The following is a 19,871-nucleotide window of genomic DNA, read 5'->3' on the forward strand; positions in this document are numbered from 1 at the left end:
GACTAGAACAAATAATCAAAAGTTTTGTATGGAATCACAAAAGACCCCAAGTAGCCACAGCAATCTTGAAAAAGAAGAACAACATTGGAAGTATTACACTACCTGATATCAAACTGTACTACAAGGCTATAGTAATAAAAACAGCATGGCACTGGCATAAAAGCAGATGGATGAAACAGAATAGAGAGCTCCGAAAAAACCCCATGCATATATGGTCAATTAATATTTGACAAATGAGGTAAGAACATACAATAGGATTAAAGCAGTCTATTCAATAAATGGTGTTGGGAAAATTGAACAGATATATGCAAAATAACAAAACATTATAAAAAAGAAACTTTATGCCATATACAAGAACAAACTCAAAATGAATTAAATGTAAGACTCAAAAACAATAATACTCCAAGAAGAAAACATAAGCAGTAAAATCTTGGATATTTTTGTAGCAATGTTTTTTTTCTGATATATCGCCTGGGGCAAGGGAAACAAAATAAAAAATAAACAAAGGGGTCTATATCAAACTAAAAATATTTTGCACAGCAAAGGAAACCAACAACAAAACAAAAATACACCCTACTGAATGGAAGAGAATATTCGCCAATGATATATCTGATGAAGGGTTAACATCCAAAAGTTATAAAGAACTCATACAATTCGATACCAAAAATCTAAACAACCCAATTTATAAATGGACAGAAAACCTAAATAGACACTTTTTCTAAAAGGACATACAGATGGCCAATAGACATATGAAAAGATGCTCAATGTCACTAATTATCAGAGAAATGCAAATTAAAACCACACTGAGATATTACTTTACACCTATCACAATGACTATCATCAATAAATCAACAAACAACAGTGATGGTGAGGATATAAAGAAAAGGAAACTCTTTAGCACCATCAGTGGAAATGCAGATTGGTGCAGCAACTATGGAAACAGTATTATGGGTCCTGAAAAAATAAAAAATAAAGTTGCCTTATGACCCAACAGTGATTCTACTACTGGGTATACATTCAAAGAAACTCAAAACACTAATTCAAAGGAATATATGCACCCCTATGTTCATTGCAGCATTATTTACCTTAGCCAAGATATGGAAGCAACTCAAGTGCCCATCAATAGACGAATGGATAAAAAAGTGGTGGTACATATATAAAGTGGCATATTACTTGGCTGTAAAAAATGAAATCTTATCATCTGTGACAGTATAGATGTACCTAGAGGGTATTATGCTAAGTTAAATAAGTCAGTCAGAGAAAGACAAATACCATATGATTTCACTTATATGTCGACTCTAAAGGACTATATAAAGCAGGGGTCCTCAAACTTTTTAAACAGGGGGCCAGTTCACTGTCCCTCAGACCGTTGGAGGGCCGGACTATAGTTTAAAAAAAAACAACAACTATGAACAAATTCCTATGCACACTGCACGTATCTTATTTTGAAGTAAAAAAACAAAATGGGAACATTGAGGACCCCTAATATAAAGGATCAAACAGACTCATAGATACAGAGAACAGACTGATGGTTGCCATAGGGAAGGGTGAAAGGTGAAGGGATTAAGAAGTACAAATTGGTACTTACAAAATAGTCACAGGGATGTAAAGTACAGGTCCCGTGATGTCTTAGACTTTGCCAATGTCTAACAGTCCCACGAGAGTGAGAAAAGTGTAAATCCCCATGCTCCCTGCTAGCCAGTGTTCAGAGAGAAGCAGAGGCGAGATTTAGGAGAAATCTGGTTCTGCTCCGGGCAGGTGGGTCAAGTTCAGAGCTGAGGTGGCTTACGGAGGTGGGTTGACACAGTTCCTCACAGGAGACAGAGAAGACTGCTCTCAGGTGCCTTTCAGGCAACGTACGGTGTTTCTTTTGTAGCGAGTCTACAAAAAGGAGGGAGTGGGGGTTGATGGAGCTACCCTGCTAGAAGAGGGGCAGGATTTTGTTGGTTTTACTGCAAGTGAGGGATCAGGGAAAGGAAGGGAACAGAATGAGCAAGTCTCCAGAAGGCTGGGTGCCTGTGATCCCTTTCTTCCAACCACTTCCATTTTCATTCAGGTTACAAACATCATAAGATGCTTGGTGTATTGGACTCCCCTGCCCCCAAATCTGATCGTGAACATTTTCAAATATACAGGGAAGCTGAAAACGTTAAACAGCCATCACTCATATACCCACTACCTCAATGTGCCAACTACACCTTATGAAACGTATTCCACATGTAATCATCTGTGCATTCTTGTATTCATCCATCAACCCATCTTACTTTTGGCACATTTTTTACTAAATGGCAGACATCAGCGTCCTTTGCTCCTAAGCACTGTTAGCACGTGGTGCTCTGACTGGTGAGAACCACGGAAGGTGCTTGTCTTTGCTTCCGAAGCGACATGAGGACGAATCGGGTCAGCGGGTGTGGAGAGCAGGGGCAGAAGCATGAGAGTGATGCGGGGAGAGCACTAAAACCTGGGGAGGGGCTGGTTTCCCACGAGGCCAGCCGCTGGACTTGGAGACAAGTTTAACCATGTCTTCGTGGGGAAGTGGGGGTTCCCCCCAGGTGCCCACTGCATTCTACGGGGCGAAGGCCGAGGGGGAGGCTGCAATGGTGCTTGTAAGCCTAACAGTCCTTTTCACGTTGGACACACAGTAACTCATCCATCAGTACAACATTTTAAAGGGGGAAAAGACCTCTTACGTTATTCTTAAAAATATCACCAGAAGGAGAAGAAAGAGATAAAGGGAACAGAAAAAGTATTTGAAGAAATATGACTGAGAATTTCCCCAAATTAACAACAGATCCGAGAAGCTCGGAGAATAACACCAAGCAGGATAAATCAAACAAACAAACAAACAGATAAAAACCTAACCCAAACCAACCAAACAGAAAGCAACATAAAAAACCCTATACCTAGGCATATATCATATGCAGTCTGCAGAACATAAAAGATTAAGAAAAAATCTTGAAAGAAGCCAGAGGGGGGAAAAAACACACCTGACCGATAGAGGGGCAAAGACAGGAATCACATCCATCTTCTCAGAAACCGTGACAGCAAGAAGAGAGGGAGTGACACATTTAAAGTGCTGAGAACAAAAACCAACTTGGAATTCTGTGTCTGTGAAATCATCCTGCAGAAGTGAAGGAGAAATGACTTTCTCAGACAGAGATTGGATGTGTTGCCAGTAGATCTGGCACAGAACGTTAAAAGAGGTTCTCCAGAGAGAAGGAAAATGATATAGGTAAGAAATGCAGATCGAAAGAAAGGAAGAGTGTTAGAAAAGGGATAAATGAGGTAAAATTTCGGATTCCTGAAGTAAAACCCACACTCACACTCACACACAGTCCCCATGTCACATGCTTTTACACTAAGCGTTGTGACCGGAGGGGTTGGAAGGAGACTCAGTGACTGAGTCATTGTTCCCTCAGGGAGAAGGAAGGAGAGATCGTTCCCGGGAGCCTGGGCTGTAACTTGGCCCAGGCCCGGACGGGGGCGCCCAGGCCGGCACTCCCCGGGGTGGGGAGAGGAGAAGAGGAAGGCCCACACCTGCCCACGAAACAGCATCCTGTCCAGAAGTTGGGTGTTTAGCTCTCAGGGAGGCCGGAGGAAAGAAAAAAGCAAGAGAGACCGAGTGAGGGAGGCCTTTGATCACAGGAAGCATCAACTCCAAGGCAAGGAGCCAGCAGCCACCAGGGCCCCGGGGGCACGGGAGGTGCTGATGTCCAGAGCCCTGGACCAGATGCTGCAGCCCCTGACCGCCACCATCTGTCCCTTCCTTTCCTGCTTGAAGCAGCCTGGAAAGCTGGAGATTAGAACTTCAAAGTCCCACGCTCAGGGGAACTGAAATGGAGCCAGAGGACACAGGCTGTCATGGGGGGTGGGATGGGAAAGGGAGCCTGGAGTGCCTGCTAGGTCCACCCTTGGACACACTCTGCCCTCAGAGCTGGGTCCCTAGCCTCCTGTTCAGTCGTTTTCTGTCAAAGATGGTGGCCCTGCTTAGTTCAGAACCAACATGGCGGTTACTTGCCTAAGCATGTCAGGGGACCAGCAAATGCACGGCCAGGGTGGGCCTTGCAACACGAGTGGGAAGAACTCTTTGGAGGCACCAGGCACACTGGGCTCTGGGCTGGGCTTTGCCACAGACCTTTGTGTGGCCCGGGCGGGTCTCTCACTTCTCTGTGTCTCTGCCTCTGCCCTAGGAGGAGAGGACTTATCACCTAAAACTCATTGAGCCCAGCCCCGTCGTCCCGCAGAGAGCAGCGGGCAGGGCTGGGTGATGTCTGGTGGAAGGGCGGGCGTGCCCCTGTCCTTAGAGCTACTACCCCCAGATTGTGAGGTCGAGCACGTTCCCACCAAGACACGGTCTAGCAGACCACACCTGGCCCAACACCGAGGGGTCAACATGCCGGGTGGACTGGCCCAAGGCCAGGGAGGGGCAGCTTAAGGGACACCCTGGCTCTAAGGAATGGAGGTCCAGGCCTGGGCTGCTCGGACGGCTTTCCTGGGAAGCTGAGGGTGGCTCCAGAGCTGGGAGGGGTTTTCCCAGGGCTTCTCCTCATCAGCCTCACTTCTGCCCGGGCCAGAGAACTGAATAAAACAAATGGTTCTCCAACATTCGCTGTGTGAGCATCACCTGGAGGACTTGTTAAAGCAGACAGGGGCCTCCTGTTGGGCCAGATAACGGAATAAAACCAATGGTTCTCCAACGTTCGCTTGTGTGAGCATCACCCGGAGGACTTGTTAAAGCAGACAGGGACCTCCTGTCTGAGTTTCTGATTCAGCAGGTCTTGGGGTGGGTGGGTTCAGGGGGGCTGGAGAGTGTTGAGGCTGCTTGTTGAGACTGCACTGTGAGGACCACTGAACTATGGGAAAACCACTTTATTTTCTGCGACATCATGGTAGACACTGTATGTATATCACCTCATGTAACACTCACCACATCCCCGCTGGGCAGCCTGTGAGACTCTCTGTTCTGTGTGGAATTGTATCCCCCAAAACACACATGAAATCCTAACCCCCAGCACCTTGGAACGTGACCTTAGTTGGAAACAGGATCATGGCAGACGTAGTTAGTTAAGATGAGGTCCTATTGGAGAAGGGTGAGTCTTTAATCTGATGTGACTGGTGTCCTGATAAGGAGACACAGACACACAGACAGAGGTCAACACCATGTGAAGACGGACACAGAGAAGACAGATGCGGGACAACCGAGGCAGAGACAGGTGCGATGCATCTGCAAGTCAAGGGATGCAGGGACTCCCAGCCAACACCAGACGCTGGAGAAGCCGGAAGGGTTCTCCCAGGGCTCAGAGGGAGCTCGGGTGACACCCTGCTTTCAGAGGCGTAAGGAAGTCTCAGAAGGAGCAGAGGTCCCCTTTGCTGACTCGTCGCTACAGCGGCCACCATCTCCTTAATGAAGACGGGCTTGCCAGACGCTGGAGAAGCCGGAAGGGTTCTCCCAGGGCTCAGAGGGAGCTCGGGTGACACCCTGCTTTCAGAGGCGTAGCTTCCAGACTGCGGGACAATAAACTCCTGGAGTTTAAGCCACCCAGCGGGTGCTACGTTGCCCCATGGGCGGGCGTGTTCCATTAGGGACACGTTATCTGTGTGAGAGACGGGAAGTCTCAGAAGGAGCAGAGGTGCCCTTTGCTGACTCGTCTACAGCGGCCACCATCTCCTTAATGAAGACGGGCTTGCCCCGGGCCTCCACGAAGCAGCGACAAGCTCAGCCTAGAAAATGTCCTGTTCTTCCTGAGAATACCTTTCTCTGCCTCATCTGAAGCCACGTTGGGTCTCTCTTCGCAACCTGGAAGAAACTAAGCAACTAAGGATAATCTTAAACTTAAAAAAGTATTATCCCCATTGTACAGTCGAGCCAACTGAGGCTCAAAAAGGTTAGGTAACTTGTCCAAGGTCACATAGCACAAAACCAAAACCTGCAAAGATAGGACTTGAACCCTGGCTTCTAGTTTACCCCTGTATTCACCCCTGCTTCTATTTATCCCCTGTATTCACCCCTGCTTCTAGTTTACCCTTGTATCTCTCATGGGAAAGGCCCAAGTAGAGACGCTTGGGGTAGGTGGGTTCTGCTGTCAGCCTCCTGCACTTCGGTCAGTGCTCCCTAGGCGCACCTGGCAGCCTTACACAGGCTCCTGCAGGATTTCCTCTCTCAGAAAGCAGCAAAGACCAGGGAGATGCTCAGGGAGAAAGCCGAGCCTGAGCCCCATGTAACTCACCGGCCACCATTTTACGAACGCTGTAGAGAACAGCTCGGTCTTTGTCTCTCTCGCATCCCTTCCTTCTTATTCCCTCTGGAAATTTCCCCTTCCCTGTTTCACCATCCTGGAGGGAGTGTTAAATACCACACTCCCTGCACCCCCGCTCCAGACCATTCCCTGCCCGGCACGGATTTGGCACGAGACCCCAGCCACCCAAACAAGATCCTCCAAGGAATCTAATTACTGTGCGCAGACAAACAAGGATGAACGTGGTTAGAGCTGATTACCTCCTAATGGCAACAACTGGAAAGATCACCCATTAATTCCTTCTACCTGTGTCCACAGGGCTGCTCAGTTCCATTCCTTCTTCAGACCTGCTTTGCTCAGACTTATTGTTAGTTCTGTGGGACACCTTCACAACCTCCCTTATATAAGTAGCCCGAGTTGAGCTTCTGTTGCTAGCAACCAAAGAACCCTGACACAAGGGCTTACTCCCTGCCAGACGCACGAACCCTCACCCCACAGCCTCCCCGAGACACAGCTAATGTGTTCCCATTCTGCAGATGAAGAAACTGAGGCTGAGCGTCTTGGGTAATTTAGGACACACAACCAGTCCTTGCTGTAGCCAGCATTTGAACCAGAATCCAAAGCCCGGGCTTTCTCCCATCCACCGCTCCAGGCCACCAGTCCAACGCCCTGCGTTTGAGCACAAGCTGCTGCTCCTAGAGCGCCTGTCAGTATGGTGTACCGTTTACAAAATGTGTTCACACACAACAACACGTGTAAGCCTCGCAGCCACCTGGGAGGAAGATATTTTCATGACCCCACGTCTGGTCAGCCCCATTTTTCCCCTTTGCTAAAAACCTTTCTGTGACTCAACACAGCCTGCAGAGTAAGTCCATCAGCCTCAGCATGGGCTCCTGGAGCCTCGAGATTCAGGCCCCAGGCCTCGGGGCAGCACTTTCTTTCTGGTACTTTGAGCTCCAGCCAGGATAGAGCTATTGACCGTTCCCCAAACCTGCCAGGCTGTGCGGCGCCTCTGAGCCCCGCCTCCACCTGGGTGTCACCTTCCCCTGGCACCCTGAGTCCTGACTAGACTGCCCCCCTCCCACCTCACACCTGTGAACCCTGCTTACCTTTCCAGACTCCAAAGAAGCTCTTCCTCCTCCGAGAACCCTCTCCTGTGCCCCCTGCCCCAAGAAGGGCCCACACTCCTGCTGAGTCCTGGGCAGGAATCCGGGGTGACATCGCAGTGGACACTGAGGTTGACCCCTCACTACTTTCCACCTCAAAAGTCATTCCAATCCAGGCCTGCAAGCCCACCCTCCTTCAGAGACACTGGTCAGAGCGGCCAGGGGTGTTTGAGTCCCGTCTCTGATTTACTGGGCTCTTCTCTGCCACCGGAGCGTGGGGACCTGGGCCACCGTGCTCACCCCGCCCCAGCGTCTGTGCCTGTGTGGGGGACCATGCTCGTTCTCCGGGGACGACTTTCCTACTGGGGTGGAAAGTGACGGCGTCCCCCCAGCTCCTTCCCGGGAATCCAGCCCGAGGCAGCAGCGGCCACTCCTGCTCTTGTGTCTCAGGGAGGAGGGGCTCCGGTTGTCCTCCAGGTGCCCCCAGGCTGCTGGGCTTTCCTGGTGGGCGCCCATGTGCACAGACTTCATTCTGTCCGTCTCCATCTCACCACGGCCTCCACCTTCGGAGCTGCTCGGCCCCAGGCCCTGGGCTCCGCAGGCAGTAACTCAGCTGATGAGCAGCAACCGCGCTCAGGCCACAGCTGACCCGGAGTTGAGGGGATGAGCCGCTATCCCTCCCTCGCAAGGCTGTTGGCACGTTTGCAGGAGAGTCCCAGTGGCATCCGCTTTTCTCACACGTCAGCAACTTGCCACGCTCTGTGCTGGATGCTTTTCTCATTTAATTTTTACAGCAATTTTGTAATTTTTATTTATTGCCATTTTGTAGATGAGATTGCTGAAGCTCAGAGAGGTTACGTAACGTGCCCAGGGTCACACAGGTGTAACAGGAGCTGGGGCTGAAGGCCATTTGGTCGGTCCAGGACCCTGCAGCCGCCGCAGGTGTGCCTACCTGTCCTCGCGGCCGCCTACACAGCCAGTTCTGTTTGTTCCACGTCTCCCACGAAAGGGCAGCAGCATCAACCCCACTCACAGCGATGTCCTCCATTGATCACAGTCTAGAATTTTCTGTTGGGGTGTGTGTGAAGGAGCAAGAACCCACTGTTAGGTCTGATCAAATAGTTGAATCGATGCCCCCTCCCCTGGGAATGGACCTCTAGGCCACCTCACCATGGACATTCCCTTTCGCTTTGATCACTTTCCACTTGCTAAGACCATTCTCCTTCCTCTCCCGACCTTCCCAGGATCCCCGGGACCCTGACCGCCCAGAGAACTCTCCGCCTGCCCGGAAAAGCCCGCCTAGAGTCCTTTAAAATCTCTGACTCCCCATCACTGGGTGCTGGCATCATTTGGGGGCTCAGCCCATCTGGTCTCCAGATGACATAATACATTTATAATCCCTTAGCACTGTTGGCCTTCTGCGTTCCTCCCAGGAGACCCTAACACTCACACCCCAAAGTCACACAGATTGAAAAGATGAACTGCAGGCAGTTTGGACTCCAGAGCCCCTGGTGGGAGGAATGGGGGGCTGAGGAGGGTATGGCGGAGGGGGAGTGGGGATGGAGAAGAGGAAGTCCCTGGAAGTGGGCAGAGTGAGGGCAGTAGGGCCTGGCCTGGCTTCTCGGGGGCGGAGCCCGAGGCTATGACGATCTAAGAACAGTGACCAGCACTGAAGAAGGTTCTAAGTCCCCAGGAAGATGAGTACAGTGGGTCCTGGCCCTGAGCACTCTGAGCAGAAGGTTTTGAAAAGTTCAAAGAGGCATTTCTGCAATCAGTGCCCTGCCCTCAGCGCGGCTTCATCAGGTGGGCTTGTGGTGCAAGGCCAGGCCCACCAGGTGGCAGCAGAGCGCCAGTCAGTGGCCAGCAAGGTGTGACTTGGCGCAAGTTCTAACCAGGAGCTGGGACAGGGGAGGTGGCGGCCACTTCTAAACTCAAGGCAGGTTGAGCTGGGCCAACGGGGTAATGGGTCAGGCAGCCTCCTGGTACGGTTCTCACGATGTTGCTAAACTTATTCTGTACCAGCCACTGTGTCAACACGTGGTGAGCATGATCTCTTTGAACTCACACCGCTAACCTCCGGAGTAGATACTTTTATTAGCCCTACTTTCTAGATGCACTTCCAGGAAACAGGATGTGGTGGGATTTTCAGGCGGAGGTTCCTTGGGAACCCTATTCGAAGAAGCCCCACCAGCCAATCCTGGGCACCTCACCCTGTCAGGACTGGGTACCTCAGAAGCTGCAAACCAAAGGCCCAAAGAGATGCCCTTGTACAGTCTGAGCCGGACTTTCTTGCTAAACTCCGAAGAGCAGAGGCACTGGAGAGCATGCCCCAGACAGGTCACAGTGTCCCCAGTGTGCTGGGTCTGGCCCTGTAGCGCCCTCTGGGGGAGGGGAAGATGCCAGCGGCTCTGCAGTCTCCATGCTAGAACAATGCCCCGCACGCAAGGCCCCTGAATGAGCACCAGGCACCCGGGGACTGGAGTGAGACTGGAAGCTTCCCCTCCCCTGAGATCCAGGTCAGTACCTCCCTCCTCACTGGTCTTGCTGCCAATCATCCAGGGGCCCAGCTGTCGAGCCCCGGTTCCCACAGAACAGTACCTGCCACAGGCCTTTGTGAGAGTTACTGGGCATGGCCCCAAGGTTCAGCCTGAAACTGCTTTCCCCAAATCCGTGGACACCAAGAGCTTGTATCCTTCCGGACTTTTGAGCAAAATCTCCTGAATCAGCCTCAGGTCTGGGAACCCAGACCAAGTCATGTTCTATTATCCTGCCTCAGGGCCTTTGCACTGCTTCTTCTCTCCGTCTGCAATCTCTTCCTCCATCTTCCTATAGCTGACTCCTTCTCATGTAGGTCTCAATTTACATTTTCTCTCCTTTCCAGAAAGGCTTTCCCTGTCTCACCTAATAGGATGAACACCCCTCTTTCTGTTCTGTCTCTCCCTGGCCATTTCCAGTGATGCCTTGGTTCAGTATGTCCTCACACAGGACAATCCCAAATGGTCACTGGAAACCCACAGGATTTGGTAGGAGTGGGGCCCTCATATGTTATGGGGAAGGAGAACTTAGTGGCCATTTAGTCTACGAGCTCAGGGATGAGAAGGCTCAGATTGCCTGATTCTGGTGGTGTTTTGTCTGGTTTGTTCATGAGAGAGCTGGTGAGCAGAGGTAGCTGTCTGTCCCACGGAAACACTTCTGGCATCTACACGTTTGATAATCAGGGAAGGTCGTAGTGTCAGGTTCAATCAGCCCTGCTTTCCGTTAGATTCTACCTTCAAAGAGAAAATCTTATCTGACTCTCCCCGGGGGACAGTTATCTCTGAGAACATCACAAAGAAATCAGGGAGCTCAGCTTCGGAAGTCTTAGGGGTGTTCTATTTCCTCTTCTTGACCAGAAGGGGGTGGGCCTCGATGGGCTCTAGGTCTAAGCCTGAAGGCTCTTCAACCCTTGGAGGCTGCATGAGGGAGGCTGTGAGGGGCCCAGTTCCATCGAAATGTTAGATAAATAAATATAATCTCTTCAGTAAAAATAGATCTCGTTCAGTAAAAGGGACATATTTATACTAATAAATGAGCCACAGTTCATCACTTTTAAAGTCCTAAAATTATTGTTTTTCTGAAATTCCAACGCAACTAGCATCCTGTATTTTAACCAGCGACCCTACAGAGGGGGGACCAGCGTTGAAAATAAATGGCTTCCCCAGGATGAAGGAAAACAAGCCATAGTGAGCCATGACTTTTTGAGGGGAGGAATGAAGTTGGTTCCATTCACGCCAATTAAGCAATCACAGATGACCCCATCAGAAATCCAAACTCATGACTAACATGGGACTCAAGACCAGGGGGGAGGAAAAGAAAGATTAAGAGAGGAGAAGCAGTCTTCACACACGGGGCTGCTGCAGTTGGAGGACGACCCCATCCAGAAGGTAAGAGCATTGCCTTCTCATGCACAGGGAGGCCTGTTCCTTCAGGGCAGGGCCAGGGTCCCAGGGCCCGAGGAGGCCTGTTCCTTCAGGGCAGGGCCAGGGTCCCAGTGCACAGGGAGGCCTGTTCCTTCAGGGCAGGTCCAGGGTCCCAGGGCAAAGGGAGGCCTGTTCCTTCAGGGCAGGACCGGGGTCCCAGTGCACAGGGAGGCCTGTTCCTTCAGGGCAGGGCTGGGGGCCTGGTGACCCCCCACCCTCCCTCATCGCCACCCTGATGTTTGGCCATCACAGAACTCCTCCGTGTTTGTCATTCTCCATCGTCTGAAGGTTCATAAAGTCTCCTCGATGCTCTCTGGAGACTGCCTAGCAGCAGAGCAGAGGCCCCGGGAGAGCCCACTGTGAGCAGCAGCGTCTGTCGCTGGAAGGACTGCTTCTCCTGGGAGGGGCATTGCTGTCCCTCCCGCTTCCCCACGGCTCTGAACTGGAGGCAGAGCTTCATCACCACAACAAGTTAACCCAGAATGAACGGAGTGCCGTGTCTGTCATTTTGAACACGGGGCTCACCCCTACCTTATTCCCCTGAGCTGATCAGTGAGTTCAGCTGTAATGTCTTTTTTACCCCTGGGAAGGGCTAATTATACAGGGAATGCCCCTGTGGAAGGGGTCATGTGGTGAATTCTCCACTCTACTGCCCACTTCTCTCCCGCTGTTCTAAACAGGCTCATTAATATAATTCTGCGGGGACCAGACCTTTGAAATGCATGAGAACAATAAGAGGAAAGAAAAATACATAATAGCAAGGGGAGAAGAGAAACCACTGTTGGGTTTTAACAAGCACACTTTAATCACGACCGCTGCAGTTCATAAGCTTTTTATCTATTTGTATTATAGATTAAATTTTTGATTAAATTATAGATTAAATTTCACACACACACAGGCATCACACACACACAGGCATCACACACACACACACACACACACACACACACACACACACACACACACACTTTAAATCCCAGTCATGAGACTTGAACAAGGGAGAAGCAGAAATTGATTTCAGCGGGAGGGACAAGAAATTATTACGAAAGTCAAGCTATGGGCTTCTTCAGCCCATTTTGGGGGGTGAATGTGGACTAGACCAGGCACCTGTAGGGGGTGGTTTTCTTTGTTGAAAAGTGTGCGGTGCATGGCCACACACAGTAGGTCACCATAGCCTCCTATGTGTCCAAGGATTGATATCAAATAACACTGCTCGAGAGAAATAACTCCTGTTATTAACCACAGTCTTGGGCCAAGGAAAGGAAGGAATAATAAAAATGCATTTTGCTTGTTTCTCTAGCAGCGGTTCTCAACCTGTGGGTCGCGAACAATGAAAATACATCCTGCATATCAGATATTTACATTACGATTCATAACAGTAGCAAAATTACAGTTATGAAGTAGCAACGAAAATAATTTTATGGTTGGGGGTCACCACAACATGAGGAACTGTATTAAAGGGTCGCAGCATTAAGAAGGTTGAGAACCACTGCACTATAACCTCTGAGCCTCAGTTTCTTCGTCTGTAAAGTGGGAGGGGGTAGAGTAACAGTGTCTATCTGTGCCCAGTGCCTGAAACACCTGACTGATAGGAGGAGCTCAACAAATAGTCACCTGGAAGGTGACCTGGAGTGAATACAGACTTAGACCAAGATTTTCTTGAACATTGTAAACTTAATTCATTTTAATCTCTGCATGCCCCGTGACCCTAGCACAGGACCGGCACAGGACTGGTGCGGGAGAGCACTTGCTGGGAGAGTTGGAAGCAGCCATGGATGGGCAAGTGGGCACAAAGATGTGTGCACGGGTGGGTGGATGGACAGGCATGTAGCTGGATCAATGATGGATGGAGAAGTCGGACATCTGGGTGTATAAATGTGTGCTAAGTGGGGGGAGTGGAGGGATGGTGGGTGGTAAAGAGTTGGATCTGGCCATTTTGGTCTGCATTCTTGGCTCTTCAGCCTTTGCTGTGGGTTCCCAGGCCAAAAAACATGTCTGGAAGCAAGTTGCCTCCTTCCTCGGGCCATGTTCTGTCTACGCCTCTCGGGCTCCAGAAGGTGGTCTGCAGGCAGAACAAAGGTGAGCTGCCAAAGAGCAAGTGAGGATGAAGGGCAGGTCTGTGATTCCACCTGCGGTTGACTCCAGGGCGCACACGGTGGGCAGAACCTTCGCTTCATGACTATCCTCTGGAAAGGTGTTTGGTATTTTGAATCCATGAAGCGTTTCTAAGAGCTAAGCACTGTGTAACCTGCCCAAGGTGCTATGCTTCCCTTGAAAAGTCTTATGATCTCGTGGGAGAGTTAGGCACGAGGATGATTTCACAAGAGCAAGTGCTGTCATGGGAACATGGGCTGCGGGGACGCTGGGCGGGTCTGGGTGTTTTCTTCAGACTCCAGAAGGTGGTCTGCAGACAGAACAAAGGTGAGTTGCCAAAGAGCAAGTGAGGATGAAGGGCAGGTCTGTGATTCCACCTTTGCTTCATGACTATCCTCTGGAAAGGCATTTGGTATTTTGAATCCATGAAGCATTTCTAAGAGCGAAGCACTGTGTAACCTGCCCAAGATGCTATGCTTCCCTTGAAAAAGGTCTTATGATCTCGTGGGAGAGTTAGGCACGAGGATGATTTCACAAGAGCAAGTGCTGTCATGGGAACATGGGCTGCGGGGACGCTGGGCGGGTCTGGGTGTGGTGGCAGGAGGGGAGCCCGCCCCCTGAGTGGGGGTTCCAACAAGACAGACAAGGAACCCTCTCTTCAGCTCCTGCCAGCCGGCTCGCCCTCGGGAAAGAGCTGTTGACAAATCCTTCCTAGAGTGAACTAGCAGGGCCAGCAAGTGTCAGACCCAGGCGGACACCGAGGGAGCATCTCCCCAAGGCCCCGTGGGTTTCCTAACGTCCCGCCTGGTCATCGGGGTGGGTGGGCAGATGTTCTGAAAAATTGTCCCAAGAGCTAAAGGATACTCTTTGGGGGCTACATTGCACATGGTGTTAAGTAGGATGCTGTTTCGGCTTCTGCATGATGACTCAACAGGCTCGTAGCGTCAGGCGTGAGGGCACAGGTCACATGAGCTTGAAGAGATGCGGTTTCGTAGGCGCCACCACACCACCCAAGAGGCTGATTCGGTTGGAGGGGGGGAGGTATTGGGGTGACACTCTGAGGCCCAGCCCAGCTGGGGGTGGGTTTTCCTGGTGTGCGGCATAGGCTGGTGATTTCCGCTCTCGGCCAGTCCCTGGGGGTGTGAGTGCAACGTGACTGTGTGTGAAGAGCGGGCACAGAGCGAGCTCTGTGCCATGGTGTCCAGGGCAGAGCCGCAGACCTGGCGGTGGAACCAGCGCAGCCGCTGGGAATGGAGTCAGCTGCCTTCGTCACGGGGCCCACGGCTCGCTCCATGGGACAGTTCATTCCCGGAAGGGTGATCAGCAAAGCACTGGCCCAGGCGAGGGGGACTGGGTCTGCCCACATTCTAGACGTGCGCGCTGGGTACATGGGGCCAGTCGCTGTGGAAGCTGGTTCTGCCACTTACCTGTGTGCAACCTGAGGCACTGTACCAGCCTGAAGTCTTGGGGTGTCAGCTGCGGAACGAACATCCCACCTACCTCAGAGGTTGCCATGAAGATGGAATAAAAGCCCATATTTGGGGGGCTTGGCACAGACTGGTGCTCAGGGAGTGGCCCCGAAGGTGGTGGAGATGCTGATGAGTTGTGGGGGGTTTCGGCTGCATGTGGGGGACTGGCCTGCAGCATCAGGTCAGAGCTGTATCCTGCCCTGCCATCCCCCTGGGAGGTGGGCCCTGGCCCCTCAGGGACTTGAGATGGTGGTGGTGCAGCAGGTGGCGCTGGGCAAAGGTCTCTCAGTCAGACCCTGTTTCTCCTGCAGCTGCTCCGACTCATCACCGCCCAGCTCTGCGGAGCCTTTCTCTAACAGCGGTTCTCAACCTGTGGGTCGCGACCCCTTTGGGGGGCAAACGATCCTTTCACGGGGGTCGCCTAAATACGTCCTGCATATCAGATATTTACATTACGATTCATAACAGTAGCAACATTACAGTTATGAAGTAGCAACGAAAATAATTTTATGGTTGGGGGTCACCACAACATGAGGAACTGTATTAAAGGGTCGCGGCATTAGGAAGGTTGAGAACCACTGCTAGCAGGTCGCAGGTAAAGGACTCTGCACTCTCCATTTTGTTGCCGTTGCTCATGCTGTGAAGTGGAAAGGCAGGCAGGTGCCCGTGAGCTGGCCATGTTACTCAGAGGAAGCAGAGCCCCGGGGCCTGAGAAGGACACTGGACACAGGGCCCAGGAGGCTGGCGTGGCTCCTGCCCCTTCTCAGCGAGGCTGCAGCTTTGCTCCAGGTGCAGCCGGACACTCCTCCCAGGGCTGGGCCCAGGGCTGTGTTGTTTAGTGATCCCTGCCCGGCCGGCCAGCTGTGAGGCGCTTACCAAGTATCCACAGAGCGCCTGGCTCCAGGGGTCATCTGGCCTCTCTGACTTGGCAGCCAGACTGGCCGAGAGGTCAGACCTCTCATCTCAGCTGCTCCAGGGGCCTCCCGCCAGCTCCGTTCTCAGATGCCCCTTCTAGTCCCTCAGGGGAGACCAGAGGAAGCAGCAAGCACCTGCCCTGAATTCCTGGAGCAAGTGGAGGCCGGACAGCAGCTTGCCTCACCGAGCATACACCCAGGACACGTGTCCTGGCTGGGCGGGGCTCTGGCATCCCTGTGACACTTATAGTCTCCTGGACCTCTCAGTCCTACAAGTCAGAATGCCCCAGTTCTAAGCCCTCAGGGCCCGGTTTCTGAGCTCTCTCTGTCTCTTTATTAACTCTCTCCATCCCAAACCCAAACCTGCTCTGTGGTATGTTGCTGATCCCTGTATTCTCACTAGAGTACCAATGACTCACAAGAGGTTAAAGTCACATTTTGTCAAAAATCCACATAATTTTAGATAGTTAGTTATTTTAAGAAGACATTAAATTGTTCATTCATTTTTCAGAGAGAGTGGTGTTATGAATTTGTTATGGATTATGGATTTTGTTATGGATTATGAATTTGTAATCAGCCATAATGCATTTGTTCATTTTTTTTATTAATTTGTTTGGCCATCCATTCATCCATCCACCCAGCTTCAAGAAATATTTCTTGAAACACCTATGTGCCTGACTCGTTCTAGACATTGAAGACACACACACACACACACACACACACACACACACACACACAACGCCTCTGGGAGCTCTTGCCATGTCAAGAAGAAACAGGTGAGCACACAGTGATCACCCACAAGGAGGCCTGTGAGAGAAGGCAGCATGGGTTGCCATCACACTGGGAGGAATGATGCTGAGTCTAGGAACATGTGTTAGTCAAGGCAGGAAGGGAGGGGACATGGGCAAGGAATGAGGTGTGGGGGACGGATAGGGCTGAGAGGGCACAAGGGAGTCAAGTTCAAATCCCATGCTATCTTTGTGTGACCATCAGCAAGGCACTTAACCTCTGCATGTATTTCCTCATCTGTGAAATGGGGACGGTAAGCGGTGCCTGCCTTCCAGGGCTGTTGTGAGAATTAAATAAGCTAATGTATCTAGAGCAGTGGTCGCCAGCCTTTCGGACCTCACGGACCACCAGCGGCCCGCGGACCACCGGCTGGCGACCGCTGAAATGTTTAGCATGGCACCTGGCTAATAGTGGATGGTCAGTCAATGCTAATTTCCATTTCCTTTTTGTGGGCTGATAGTTGGGGGAAATGATTTAAACCAGCCCCAATGAAAAGATAATTCAGCCTCAAAAAATATATTGTCCACATGAGGGTCAGTTGCTACTGCACCTCCTGCACCAGGAACTTGGGTGCTCGTGCCCATGCCGGGTAGCAGGGCTCCTGTTGGCACATACCTGAGAGGCTCCTAGAGGAGGCGCTGCCCCTGGATGCAAGTGCTGGAGGCCTGGTGGCTGCCCGGTGTGCCATGTGGCGGGAAATTACTTGGGGACTGGGTGGTGCTGTGCTGGGCTGGCAAGTCCCTGTGAAGAGAGGAGCAGGGGGTCACAGTGTGGAGGACGTACCAAGCTGGATCTGTCTGTCTCCTGGGCCAGGATCGCAGGGATTGGCGTCCTGACGGTGATCCTGGGACTTGTGCTGTTCCTCGGCTGCTGGTATTGTAGAAGACGGAACGGATACGGGATCCTGAAGGTTGGTAAAGCTCCCCCTGCTGGGACCCATCCAGGGCCGGGGCCCGCTTCCCCTTCTTCCTCTGAACTCCTGCGCGATGGGGTAACATTCTCATGATCACCTCTAGCTCTGGTTCCCGGCCCTTTCTCTACATTGTACTTCTTACAACTCTTCCGTGGCCTCTGCCCAGGCATCAACCCCAACCAGGAACTTGGCCGCTCTTTGGTTCCACTCAGAACAAACCGTGCTGGCCGTGTGTGTGCTGAGCACTGATAGTTTGGGGGGCACAGGGCAGGTTTGTGGTCCTCTTTTAAAAAAATATATTTTATTGATTTTTTACAGAGAGGAAGTGAGAGGGATAGAGAGTTAGAAACATCGATCAGCTGCCTCCTGCACACCCCCTACTGAGGATGTGCCCGCAACCAAGGTACATGCCCTTGACCGGAATCGAACCTGGGATCCTTCAGTCCGCAGGCCAACGCTCTATCCACTGAGCCAAACCGGTCAGGGCTTGTGGTCCTCTTACACAGCAAACAGCAGCAAGGAGACATTCCAGGTCCTACCAATCTGCCTGGGGATCCTCACTGCGTCTGCTGCTCCACTTAGTGGCCGCCCCTCTCTCCTTGTCTTCACCCCTTTCCTCTCTGGTTGCCGGGGAATTCTAACTCCGCTCTACCAAGCAACCCAGTATACCCAGCACCCACCTAGCCATCAGTGCAGTGAGGTAGCCATTCTCTCCTCAGCAGCACAAAGGCCCACCAGGTGTTTAACCAGCTCCATCTTCCTTTGATGGCCGATGTGATGCCAGTAGAAATTTTCCTTCTTTACCTTTATGATCAGGAAGCTAGCAAGTGACACAGTTCAGTCTTGGGGCCACAAGATCTTCCACAAATGGAAACCATCAACTGAGTCTCAAAACTATAAAAACTACAGGTTTCAGAAACCTGGCTTCAATACCAGGGAGCACCCTAGCACCTAAGCATCCAAAGGTATTATCCGCAGTGAGCAATGGAATAGAAGGAGAGCTGTATTTTCTCCTTTCTTCCCTCCTCTTTCCTTCTTCCCTCTTGTCTTCTCTTCTCTCGCTCCCTCTCCTGACTCTTTCTTGTATTACAGATCCGAAGGTTTCTGAGGCTGATACGTAATGGAAAACATTTATCTTTATAAAAGATGTTGGGAAGTCGGATTCCTCTCTCCGAGGAAAAGGTTCTGTGATTGATAGAGGGGAGGAGTGGGGTGGGTGGGAGGCCGTGGTTTGGCAGGCCTAGGTGCAGAGGGGAAGGTGAGGGCTGTAGCTTCGAATTCTCCTCCTTGCTAGGAAGTTTGGGCAGTTCCAACTGTCCACAGTTGCTAGCTAGATGATTCTGGGCAAAAAGACAATGTTTTTTCCTTTTAATTTTTTTAAATTTTCCTTTCTGCTTCAACACTCTCATCTTGAACTCATTCACCTTAAGGGTAAGAGAGTCTTAACATTGTGGGCTCAGGCACTGGGAACATTTTGCTTGGTGAGGTTCAAGTCCAGCCGGCCATGCCTCCATAGGCCTTCTTCAGTGATGTGCGGTTTCTGGAATTTTTATGTGTTTATATTCCCTGCTTCCCGACTGTCTAAAAATGCTCCCCGTCATATATTTTTTAAAATTAATATTAAAATATTGCTTTGAGACTTTTATAACTCCTGAAATGCTAGGTTGGGAGCCAGCAGTCTAAGAAATGTAGGCAAAATGATGTAAAATAGGGCATTAAGTACTGCATTTAATTACATAATCACCTCCCTGTCTCTCTTTGGTGATTCTATTTCATTTTAAAACAGAAGTACATACATGACAGTAAATGCAAACTGTGGGTGCCTGAGTGACTCCACCTTTAGCAACCTTCATTGAGCTTGGGAATGTCCACTTTCCCTGAACACAGCATGGTAGCAAGGTTGGTTGGAATTAAGATCTAAAATTTCTCCCTTGGCTAACAATTCCCCTTAGACCTGGAACACATCCTTTGAAAGGAAAGACTGCTTTTCGCAGCAATGTGTTTCTTCGGGAAAATGATTTGTAAGGCGCTGGAACTTGGTTCTTGTATTTACCAATTTTACTCTTTCACCTGGAAGTTTAGCGCACAATCCTCGAGATCCTTGGAGAGCATTTTGAGGCCCCTGCTGACAGCGGAGTTTGCGCCCATGTCTTGTGGCGTCTGTTTCTCTGTGCATGGCCAGGGGCTCCTGCACGCCCACCACTGGGGTTTCTTGCTGAAATGCAGATCCTGGGGCCAGCTCTGGTGGCGAGACCCAGGAACCCTCATTTTAACATGCACACCATGGCAGGTGAGAGATCTGAAAAGCAAAGAAAAAGAAGAAAAGCAATTATTGAGTAAAGGGAGAGACACATTAAATATTATTTTACTTTTCTTTTCTGAGGTGTAGCT

General features: G+C 50.8%; 1 protein-coding gene across 1 annotated transcript in view; it reads left to right on the forward strand.

Moving 5' to 3' along the window:
- Nucleotides 1-13,204: 13,204 nt before the first annotated feature.
- MLANA (melan-A) overlaps nt 13,205-19,871 on the forward strand; it is a 12,796-nt gene continuing 6,129 nt past the window's right edge. Inside the window, exons 1-2 of the mRNA XM_005861348.2 lie at nt 13,205-13,380; nt 17,381-17,477. Coding sequence (XP_005861410.1) covers nt 13,205-13,380; nt 17,381-17,477 — 273 coding nt within the window. The remainder of the gene's footprint in view (nt 13,381-17,380; nt 17,478-19,871) is intronic.

This window comes from Myotis brandtii, unplaced genomic scaffold, assembly GCF_000412655.1.
Source record: "Myotis brandtii unplaced genomic scaffold, ASM41265v1 scaffold149, whole genome shotgun sequence".
Lineage (NCBI taxonomy): Eukaryota > Metazoa > Chordata > Mammalia > Chiroptera > Vespertilionidae > Myotis > Myotis brandtii.